General features: G+C 42.9%; 1 protein-coding gene across 2 annotated transcripts; it reads left to right on the top strand.

The window, feature by feature from the left end:
* The first annotated feature begins 5,424 nt into the window (after nucleotides 1–5,424).
* diabloa (diablo, IAP-binding mitochondrial protein a) lies at nucleotides 5,425–9,455 on the top strand. Of its 2 annotated transcripts, none has more exons than XM_084437561.1 (6): nucleotides 5,425–5,808; nucleotides 5,959–6,088; nucleotides 7,050–7,172; nucleotides 7,280–7,390; nucleotides 7,645–7,741; nucleotides 8,453–9,455. In XM_084437561.1, the coding sequence occupies exons 1-6, from the start codon at nucleotides 5,681–5,683 to the stop codon at nucleotides 8,653–8,655; spliced, it is 792 nt and encodes a 263-aa protein (XP_084293687.1). In that variant the 5' UTR covers nucleotides 5,425–5,680; the 3' UTR covers nucleotides 8,656–9,455. The 2 variants fall into 2 exon arrangements, with proteins under 2 accessions (XP_084293687.1, XP_084293686.1); XM_084437560.1 differs by having other exon boundaries at nucleotides 7,047–7,172.
* Nucleotides 9,456–11,896: the final 2,441 nt, after the last annotated feature.

The raw sequence follows: 11,896 nt of genomic DNA, 5'->3' as shown, positions 1-11,896 counted from the left end.
TTTGAGTTAGGCTATTTAGTTTATTCCTGTAAGTATTTCTGTTAGTTGTCATTATATTTATTTATTATTTCAGAGACCACACTCACTGTCTGTTTATGTAAGTGAAGAGAATTGAAAGGTCAAATAGTGTCTTGATTCCTAGGACAATGAAGAACGATCAACACTACAAATTAATCCTGAAGATTTTTCCCAGATGTAGTCTTCAAAACAACACTGTCTATATGTTTATACCTGTTTCTTGTGTTGTTGTTTTTTTTAAACTTCAATGCACATTTACATGTGTATTACATGCCTCTCCTCTTTACAAAGATGATCACAACCACATGTCCTGAGAGCACATGCAAAATAACAACTTATGGCTACTTTTAATGTGTATGTCTGTATGTTTAATAAAGCATTTAAGAAAAGTTTCAATCAAGACTTGAGTATTACCTATTCTGTTGAGTACTATGTTTACAATTGTTAATTCATGATATTTTTACAATTGGCCTTTCAAGTCTGCTTACACTTAGGTTGCTTATCTAAGAACCATTTTAATTACAATTTACTTCTAAGGGCAAATACCTTACTTTCATATCTTCATATCAATATAATATCAAGATCCTAGTAGATGTGCAAATAACCCACTGTGTCTTGGGTCTACTTATTCACCACCTAAAAGGAAGTGCAAAACAGCAAGTCATGACTTTTATCCAGAAACAAAAGTTGAACCCATTGCAGCAAAATAGCTAACATTACAGGAATCATCAGTGCTTTAGCCACTGACCGCTACCATTAATGTTATGGAAGCTGCTTCTAGTTGTTGTGAGCCCATGAGCTAACTGGCTATCCCGCTCTCATTGTGCTGGATTAGCATTGGAAGCATTGGAACTGATGTGTCCAGGTGACAAGACCCATCTTTATTTATCAGTTACCGTCCTACCAGTTCAGTTGAGATCACTTTTGTCAAATTTGAACATTTATTATACAAGCGGCATAATACATGCATATGAATTTTTGGCGGTGTGCTCTGTCCGGGGGGCCCCCTGCCTTCCACCGGCGTGGAAAGCGCGTTAGCAGGGGGAGGCAATCTAGGTGTTCCCCCCCTCTGGGCCAAGCCCTTGGCCCAGAGAGCCAGGAAGGGGGAACGGCATCTAGCCCCCTGCCTCAATGACGATCAGAGTGGGCCGCGATCGGGAAGACGCTCGGAGGTAACTCAGCCCACTAAGACCGTCAAAGAGTGCCACAGGAGGACTGCTGTACATTATAGTCCCTGGTCCCCACGGGCCGACGCTTCGTGGGTTCCGCGGGAGATACAGCCTCGTGTCTCTGCGTCCATGGCGCCCGCCATGGAAAGCCACAGAGACCAGCTAGCGGCTACTCTGGCATCCACCGGCCGACGCTGGTGGAATACCTGCAAACTACCCCGGACAGAAGGCAACAATGACAACAGATGACATCGACATACGCAGGAGGAGCAGGGGAGGAGGTGGGGCGAGCATGCAATGCACAACCAGCAGTAAAGGCAAGCGCGAACAATGACACGTTTTGACAGCTTAAATACATGCGCTCTAGTGAGCTGACCAATGCTATGACAGCTACAGTCAGCTGGTGCTGCGTCATGCGTGACTGATTAACCTCTGCTGACCCCCCGGCCGTGACGTACGTGCCTCGGCTGAATTTGCGTCGTTGACTTCATTCCTGCACAGAAACAAGCCAGCCAACGCACATAAGCCAGGCTTGACCTGGCCTGGTTTCAAGACAGAGTGCCAGTCACATTGGTACGCTCACACTCGCAAACAACACAGAACAATAATACCGCAACATAGCCAGAGGTGATTATCATGTCGGTTCAAACCAGATACTGTCTTGCAACCAGACCCCCCCCCCCCTCTGCTTTTCTGTAGATAATGTGGAAGGTATTTTTGATTAAGTGCTATTATAGTTGTTTAATACAAGGCCTGCCTTTTTAGGCCTAGTTAAGCTTCAATACTGCTGTAGCCTACACTCTGTACTTTTCCAGAATACAGTACGCATGAAAAGTTATTATCTGTGTTCCAGTAGCAGATAAGTTGACTGCCAAGGACACCTCACAACGAAAAGCCTGTCTGTGTTGCAGTAAAATGTAACTAACAGAGAACACCCTAAGTTTCAACCAATCAGGTACTCACACATGTAGTCACGCGCCAATGTATTGTGTGGAATAGTATATACAGAACGTTCCGACACTAGTCGGCGCGCTTGCCCAGATACCCCTTGTGTCTCTGTGTAACCGTCCCTTGCTGCAATTGTAAGGTAATAAAGTATGTTTCTTTTACTCTATTCTGTTGTATTTCGTGTCCTCATTTGACAAGGTTGTGTGATTGTGTTGGTCCTTTGGGAGGAGAACCCTGTGGTAGGCTACTGGTGAATTCAATCTGAAGTGTTATAATGGCATTTTGTGAGTCCAAATGTCATAGGTCAACCGAGTCCAGCCACCACATTTCACTGGTGTCAGAAGTGGGATCAGCTGATCTGCCCGCCTGAGTGAGCCTACGTTGGACTGCTAGCCAAGCGAGGTTGAGGGCGGACGCGGGGCTGCTCAGAGGGGCAGGGAGGCCTGGAATCCCTCCCTAAAGAAGGACAACAACACACAACTGGAGGATTTTGCTTTTCTGATATTATAAGTAAGTTCCAAACGTACACCAATTGTTCACAGAGTTAAAAATTCCTTTTTAATGAGAGTATATGCCTAGGGCTGCGCTTGACGTAAGGCTAGGATATAAGAGATTAAAGAGGTCCACACATATACGTTGGGTGCCACGGTGAGGTTTAATGCTAGCTACATTATAACTACATAGTCCGTCCATAGACCAAGAATTCCCATACCTAAACACCGGTTAGGCTCACAGAGAAGTGCTGCGCCTGTGTTTAACATTTTAGTTGTTGAAGAATTATTCTTTTGGTTGGTGTTTTCAATTTCATTGACTGTGTGAAGTGTTTTATCCGAGCGGTGCGAAATAGAACCATAACGACTCCGATATTAAACAGTGTTGCTGTTCCACATAAAGTACGTTCCCCATTCTGATTAAAGGTACCATTCTACTACTACTGTTCTATTACTATTACTATTACTACTACTATTCAAGAAGTTGTGATTGAAGTGACTGTTGTGTTGTGTGCGTTAGAGACATTGCCTTACAATTGCAGCAAAGGCAATTATACATATTTGTAACATTACACATATTACTGTCACGTTGCTCACGGACGTGGTCACGTGAGCAAAGGGGGGATTAGTCAGATCCTTACCCCATCCTGGTACTGCCCAGGCATCACACAAAACAGCAGAAAAAAAAATAAATAAAAAATTGTCAACCCCCGACCCACCACTGCCCTCGAGAAGATCAATCAGATCAATTGCACCACACCATTTGACATTCTAAGTGTTCTCTCAATCGACCAAATGATCAGGAACAATGCAACCAACCCACCACCAGTAACCTGTCAGCACCAGAACGAGCCAAGATCCATGTCGACGCCCACAACCCCAACTGCACGGTAACCTATCGGAATGTCACACACAATGTAACCTGTCCTTGGGGAGCTATAACCACTCCTAAGAGCATGCTGGCGTATGGGTGGGTCTGTGGAGAAAGACACAGATACACCCTAGGACCAGCAGGAACCTGGAGGGGAAGACATCCCAGAGGAAACCACCAGAGACTTCCCATCGTGTGAGCCAGAGTCACCAACAAAGGGGGGACCCGACACCCCACAAACTGACATTCCTTCTGTTCCCAGTTTTTCCCCTGTCAAGGAAGAACAACCAGTCCCAGAGCCCGCGGACCCAGAGGAGGTCCCAGAAGAGGAGGACCCGACCCCACCACTTAGGAGACCCCAGAGAGAGCGAAGGCCACCCGCCCACCTAGCCCAATATGAATGGACGTAAGCACCGCCAGGGAAGGTGGAGTATGCAAAATGTTAGGCATAAGTTGTTGTTTCTTTATCCCAGATGCCAAAGACAATGTCACTAACTATCTCAAACATAGCGCCACCATGATTGAACAAGTATTGAGCCAGACCGCCCCCACCGGAGGACTGGTGTCAGAAGTGATACCATGAGGCTGACCCTGGAGTGATCCACCAGTAACAGGCAAGATCTGAACATACACATACACCTCCAGACACTGATAACTGACATACACCCCACACGGGGAACTCCTAACTCGGGTAGACACGAGAGCCGTGGCCCCCGCTAGTCGAGCTACAAAACACCTCCCTACAGTGACAGACCAGCTGGCAGTCACCTAAAGGTTGAGCACCGGAGAGGACTTTTGGAGTCCTGAAGACCAAACCACCAAGAAGCTGAGCAACTGACCAATAGGGTCAACCCAAAAGCAATATTACTGTTGTAAATTTCACTATTAAAGACTCATGCCATTCTTGACATTTTAAACTGTTGTTTTATGATTGTACTAGTTACAGTACAGTAACTATGTTCTATTATGTTTTATACTCTGTTTTAAAGTCACTGGGCTATTTAGATGTGTTTTCAAGTACTCTGTTATTCCCCATTCTGATAGCTTAGCTTAGCATCATTCACCAGTAATGTTAACAGTAGAGTGATCCATAGTATGGATCAAAGGGGGGAAATGTGGAAGGTATTTTTGATTAAGTGCTATTATAGTTGTTTAATACAAGGCCTGCCTTTTTAGGCCTAGTTAAGCTTCAATACTGCTGTAGCCTACACTCTGTACTTTTCCAGAATACAGTACGCATGAAAAGTTATTATCTGTGTTCCAGTAGCAGATAAGTTGACTGCCAAGGACACCTCACAACGAAAAGCCTGTCTGTGTTGCAGTAAAATGTAACTAACAGAGAACACCCTAAGTTTCAACCAATCAGGTACTCACACATGTAGTCACGCGCCAATGTATTGTGTGGAATAGTATATACAGAACGTTCCGACACTAGTCGGCGCGCTTGCCCAGATACCCCTTGTGTCTCTGTGTAACCGTCCCTTGCTGCAATTGTAAGGTAATAAAGTATGTTTCTTTTACTCTATTCTGTTGTATTTCGTGTCCTCATTTGACAAGGTTGTGTGATTGTGTTGGTCCTTTGGGAGGAGAACCCTGTGGTAGGCTACTGGTGAATTCAATCTGAAGTGTTATAATGGCATTTTGTGAGTCCAAATGTCATAGGTCAACCGAGTCCAGCCACCACAATAATAAGTTAATTCACTGTAAACAACAAAAAGCTAGTACCCCCCCCACCCCCCACCACCACATGCACACACGCACACACACACCGCCACCGAGCACAACTGACGTTTCTTGTGCGTAATCTCCCTCTGGACCCGCAGGACAATGCCTAGTGAGCACATTTTGGGGGACAGTAAATGGATCAATATGTTTGTGTAGTGGGAGGCTGCTTGTTCTGTGGCCTTATAAATACCCCAGGGACTTTGAAGTTCACAAGAAGAGGAGAAGCAGGTTGGGAAAAAATAATAGGGTTAGCCTAGAGAATAGAGTTAAAAATAAATAAAAAATCACCAATAGGTGGCGACAGATAGTTATTTATTGTAGGGCCTAGTCAAAACGTCTTTGATTAAGTTTTTTGGAAGGAAATAAATAAACTGTTTTAGTATTCATAAAGCGGTTGATAGCATTCTCAAAAAAAAAAAATATATATTGAAAGAGGGCTCCACGATATCACAGGTGAAATGCAAGCTTTTCGTCACTGCTCCGTGTGTGTCACTGGGGGACTTCTGCAGAGTCGGACCGACTTCCTTTTGATGCGGACCAACATGGCCAATCTCAGAAGAGGAGTAGCATGTCTCAATTTCTTCAGGTAAATGTGGAATTTGCTGACAAATACATCCATCTGTTTGATACACATTATTAAGTCGCACCTCCTTTAGCCTTGTGATCAGTTGACTGAATTGTATGGCACACGTCGGTACCATATCACTCACAGACGCGGTTCTACTCTCTCGTGTAGGAGCACAGCCAGTGTCCTAGGGACCAGAAGGTCCTCACGCCAGGGTTTCGTGCGCCTCATAGATGTTACCCGCACGGGCATGGTGTCCTTGAGCGTTGGCAGTGGGCTGAGTGCTGTCGCCTTCACGCAGGTAGGACTTGGATTTAAGTACTAAATAAAAATTGCGTCCCCGTATTCCTTCCGTAGCGCTGTTCATCGTATGCCTGTTTGTTGTATGTATGTATGTATGTATGTATGTATGTATGTATGTATGTATGTATGTATGTATGCCTATGTAGGCCTATGTATGTATGTAGGCCTATGTATGCATGCATGTATGTAGGCCTATGTATGTATGTATGTATGTATGTATGTATGTATGTGTACGTAGCCTACGTGTGTGTGTGTGTGTGGGTGTGTGTGTGTGTGGATGTACAGTAGTACTTCTTTTTTTGTTTGTCAAATGTGTGTGTTGCATATGTGAGCTGTGTCGCAAGACCAATTTCAGCATTGCTGACAATAAAGTTCTATCGTAATAAATCCACGAATTAGACGCTAGAGGTCGATGTTTTGTTTTGTAGTGTAGACGCTAGAGGTGGCTGTTTTTGAGATAAAACTGAGGCTGCCTGCTATAAAGCTGAGATATGAGAGGGAGTGTGTTTCCTTAGGTTCTAAATCATCTTTTCTCAGGTATACCGCCATGCCTTTTTAAGAGTCTTTTGGAGAAAATCGATGCCTTAGTGCCTGAATTAATACGGTTTTAATGGGGAAGCAGTCTAATGTGCTGGAATCATGGTGACTGAAGACAGCTCTCAGCATAGAGGAGAAAGCAAAATACATTAAAAACAGCTACCTCTAGCATCTGCATGGTCTGACCTAACGTCCTACTCATTAAAAACAGCTACCTCTAGCATCTGCATGGTCTGACCTAACGTCCTACTCATTAAAAACAGCTACCTCTAGCATCTGCATGGTCTGACCTAACGTCCTACTCATTAAAAACAGCTACCTCTAGCATCTGCATGGTCTGACCTAACGTCCTACTCTTTTTCAACAAACACCATCCACAGCACATATTCTTATATGCCACTTTTCTCTTCTCTCCATAGCAGATGGAAAACCTGTCTCACGAATCCTTGGTCCGAAGAGCATCCTCAATGGTTACGGACAGCGCAAACACTTATCTCTCCCAAACCACTCTGGCTTTTGTTGACTCCGTCACACAATATGCTAAAGTAAGTCACTTTATTTTGACTGAGACTGTCAAGGTAATTGCATCCTTCCATTTACATGACTGTTTATCTGACTGAAAGTGTGTTTTATCTGTTTGCTGTGTTCACAGGCTCTGCATACACTCATCGCACTTCAGAGACGGTATTTGGCTTCATTGGGAAAACTAAACCCTGCAGAGGAGGACTCAATTTGGCAAGTGATCATTGGACAGCGTGGGGAGGTGAGTGAATGTTTGCTCAAGCCAGTAACTGAAGCTCTGCAAAGTAAAATGTATTATCTATAGTGATAAGTTGTATTGCACATTCCCATACACCGAAATCACTTATTATGGTTTGGAATTTGATGTTGTTCATTCATGTTGTAAGTCATGTAAAATTATAGAATAGTGACATGAAATAAGACTTCAGGAACTAATTCAGGAACTATTAACTGAGTTGTGATGGATACAGTATCTCTTTTTCTCTGTCCTGACAGGTTGGTGACAGGCTAGATGAATGCAAGCGTTACGAGTCCAACTGGATGAATGCAGTCAACCTGTGTAAAATGGCAGCTGAATCAGCTTACATTGCAGGTGTGTATAGCCACTGAACAAGCTCTGAGTTTGTCATCATCAAAACAACTCAGCCACAGTGTTTGGAAATGTTATACTCTGGTTTGTATTATTGTATTTGGGGGGCTGCAGCTACTGGGTCAATTGCCTGGGGAGAAAAAATATGGGTTGTGTTCTGGCTGCTACACAGTTGCTAGTTTCGCTAGCGCATGTGACTATCGCTGTTGTGCCCTTGAGCAAGGGTTAACCCCTACACTGCTCCAACTGGGCTGTACTGTGGTAGTGTGCCCAGCTAAGTATAGGGTGTACATGCCCCCCCTCAAGTAGTCTGATGGTACTTGTTACCCATGATGGTCAACAGTTTTCAGTCAGCACTGTCTCTCAAATGGACATTAACTTGTCAGTGCAGTAATTAACTCAGATGCTGTGACAGAGGCCCTAGTCATTTGTTTCTTGTGTGTATCATCTTCTCACTGCTTTGTAGTTTGCTGTTTGTGCAGCTCCTTCTTTTCAAGAGCTGTCAGTTGTAGGTTTTGACCATTCTATGGATCAGTGGACGTTAGCCAATCTTTAGGTCACAGTATAGCCTAGTTCCTATGCTGTATAACTGTATTAGGATGAGATAAATGATGGAACAGGAGCACCTGTTTCCTGTCACCCAGTCTATTATCACTCTTTCACTGTGATGGCGCAGTAAGATTAAAGGAGTATCGTTCCTGTCTGTGTCTCCAGGAGCCGAGCATGCATCCATCACTACTAAGACCAACCTGCAGGTGGCCCAGTCACAGGTGGAAGAGGTGCGAAAGCTGTCTCTGGACGCTGAGAGGAAGCTGGCCGAGACCAAGGCTGATGAGATCCAGAGGATGGCAGAGTATGCTGCCTATTTGGACAGATGTGGAGAGGAGCTGCCCGAGGCGTACCTACGAGAAGACTAAGAGTAAACCCACAGAAGAAAGGGTTGAAATGAGATGAGAAGGAAAGTTTGGTACACTGTCTAGAATATTGTGGTGCTGGGGTTTCAGCAGATTGAGGTGGCTTGACTCGACAAGTCAGGACTAGGTCGTTTCTCTCCCTTAGCTGGAGTTGATCCACACAGACCTCAGTAAAGTAACTATAATGCTTCACACTTCAAAGAGTCTGCTTGAAGAAGTAGACAGGCTGGGTTGCACCAACATTGATTAAATTAATCCTGGTTTAGACTTAATCTAGGGTTAGTAAATCTAGGTTTAAACTGGTTTATAATTAATCAGAGAGTGTGTTGCACATCTTATTTTTAACCCTGGATTAGTTAAAGTAATTTAAACATGGGTTACAACAGGATTAGTTTATGTTCAATGTCCAAGTGAGTGTTCTACTATGGTTTTTGTGGAGCTGTGGTTGATTCATTGAGGAGATTGTTGATATGTAATGTACATCTGCATAAACAAAAACGTCAGGAATTACTAAGTGATCTACTAAGTGAATACAGTTTATATATGTTTAATATAAGTTTATAACAAGATGAATTAATTTCCTAGTTCATCTATTTCATGCTGTTAGATAAGTTGATTTTCTAAATATTTATTTGATTGCATTTAAATGTAAACTAAAATGTAATTGGACTATCATGGATGTACTACGGAAATGTGGGTGGCTGTGTGCTTTGGTCAGCAAAGAAATGTGTATGCATTGTATACTTGATATGTTTTATGTCAACTATGTTCATTTATAATAAATAAACTATTTTTCTACATAGTTTTGATTAGTATTATGTTTCTTTTGCCTTTTGGCATTCCAAAGGTAGAGAATGGATCAATTTAGAAATGAATACTTATAGTAGGCTACATCAAAAAAAAAAGAACCGTTAATGAGAATGGTTAGAGTGTATGTTTATCTTGTGTTTAATAGGTTGCCTTAGAGTAAGTTCTGTGAAAATGTGGTATTTGGCAAGTTTTTATTGTGAGTGTGGCTAGATGTGAGTGCCAACCTGAAGCGCAAAATACCACTGTGGTAGTCTTGAGAGATATTCTGTCTATAAACTCAGTAGAAAAACCAGTGACACCACTATTGTGTCTTTTGTGCTATTCATTGACCAATCAAAATGAAGTGCCAGATTTTTTCAGTATTCCAAAGTTCTTTACGACTGAAAAGTATTTTTGTGTGTTGAGAGGTTTTATATGATTCAGTCAATATTTCTCCTTCTTTTCCTTCTTCCTTCTTTTTGCACTCCTTCCAAAAAAACATTTTTCAAACTGTCAGCATCTATCTCCCCCAGTATGTCCTGTCTGACTTTCCTCCACACCTTTTCTTCTGTGCTAATTATCCAAACACTTTTTTCTCTTTAACACCACATTCAGTCGTTTTTCTCACCTCTCCTGTCACCAGCCAATTCATTATATCACCTAAGCCAAGGTTCATGATAAAGTACAAAGTAAGGGAGCCAGATTCTGCATGTGAGTAAGTGTGGAAGACATAAGACTTTGTGAGGACAGAAGACAGAATGAAACTAAGAAAGACTTAATCAAATGGAATGGAATTTGTTCTGTTAGAGATGGTGGGGGAGGGGGGGGGGGGGGTTGAGTGAGCAGGTCATAATTAGCTGACAAAATTTCTGTTTAAAAGGACATTGCTGTGTATTTGTTATTTATGGTGTGAATGTTGTTCATTTCTAACTTTACCAGCAGATGGCGATCTACATCCATTGCCAAATATCAGCCTATGCCTTGAAGTCAGCTTGTACTATTTATAGTCCACCATACCAACATGAGCGACTATAAATAGTAGAAATGCTGTGCTATGAGTTCTAACAATCCAAATTTGATTTCCAGTTTGAGGCAAAGGTGTTATCTTATAGGTAAATGTCATTGTCTTCACGTGTCCTATAAGGTCAATATAAATAAAGCAATTAGGGACATTTCATAGAGAGTTCATTATAGGGGAGCCCACTTCTCAAGCTGTAAACAAAAGTGTGTTGTGTCAGCAGTGGGATGACCTCCAGCTGCTCTTAGATGGCCATGCAGGGAGAAGGAACAGCAGTGGGGTGGTGGGGGAGGGGGGATTGGGGGTGAGATGTACTGGCTCACCAATGTGATGGAGGAGGAATGTTGAGTTTAACAAAAGCTGTTTTCACAGACTGTAAAACCAAATGCCCCAGACAGGCTGTGTGGATGTTCACCTACTGGTCACAGTAGAGGTGGTGCCAGCATATCTTCGCCTGCCTGGCAGGAATTGTAACAACACAATCAGACAAAGCGTTCCACTGAGTAATAACCCTGTGAGGTCACAACCTAACCAAGGTCATGCACCATAAATGTCCATAAAGACAGACTTCATCCTTTAAGAGGAATGTTATGCTGTGATTGGACTGTGCAGCCAAGTTGAGCGTTTTGGAAAGACTCTATGACTGTGGTATGTATGACATTTGAATATTTTGACTAAACCTGTGTTTCTGTATCATGACATTCTATATTGCATGGAATTAAATAAAATAATGAGATTGAATATCTCTTCAAGATATTCTCATAAACTCTCCACTGCCCTGAAAAGCATTAACAGAATATACAATTAATAACAGAAGTGGTCCAGGAATGTGATTGATTGGTGAAAATGGCATCATTTTTACCCATGGATTTATCATTCTTTGAGGATATAAATAACACCCAAGGGTGTGTGGGGAGGTAGGGAGGGAGGGGAAACCGGGTGGCAACACAGCGTGGGTCAAGCTTTAATCACAGTGAGGCTGAGTTGTGGCCCTGTGCTGGAGAGACGCTGTGTGACTGGGTTAAATATTGCAGGACATGGAGGATCCCGCAGAGTGAAGAAGTCACCACAGACTGAAGTAACATTTACCACCTTACTTCAGTCTGTGGTGACTTCTTCACTCTGCGGGGTCCTCCTTTCTTCCATTAGGAAGGAATTACACCATTTGTTTCATGATAGGGCATGACTACAGTTGGAATTGTGAAGGAATATAATTGTTGCCTGCTGTCAGATTTCTATTTTGTCTGTTCACAGTTAATAGATAATTATGGAGTAGGCTACATGTCTGATATAATCACAAGAGCATGCTGATGGAGTTGTACACACAATCTTACATAGCATTACATATCTCCACCCCAGCCACAGTGTTGCAGGCCGAGAGGTAATGTTTTCGGTGCCGTGTCCATCCGTTCGTTCGTTTCTTAGCAGGATTACACA

This window comes from Borostomias antarcticus (genome assembly GCF_949987555.1).
Source record: "Borostomias antarcticus genome assembly, chromosome: 1".
In the NCBI taxonomy this organism is placed as follows: domain Eukaryota; kingdom Metazoa; phylum Chordata; class Actinopteri; order Stomiiformes; family Stomiidae; genus Borostomias; species Borostomias antarcticus.
This window is presented reverse-complemented; position numbering and strand designations above follow the sequence as displayed.

Bases quoted from the DNA above. Each gene is read 5' to 3' on its own strand.
- diabloa (XM_084437560.1), top strand. From the start codon at position 5,681: ATGCAAGCTTTTCGTCACTGCTCCGTGTGTGTCACTGGGGGACTTCTG. The intron at 7,173-7,279 runs GTAAGTCACTTT...CTGTGTTCACAG, and splicing joins CCGTCACACAATATGCTAAA to GCTCTGCATACACTCATCGC. The intron at 7,391-7,644 runs GTGAGTGAATGT...CTGTCCTGACAG, and splicing joins TCATTGGACAGCGTGGGGAG to GTTGGTGACAGGCTAGATGA.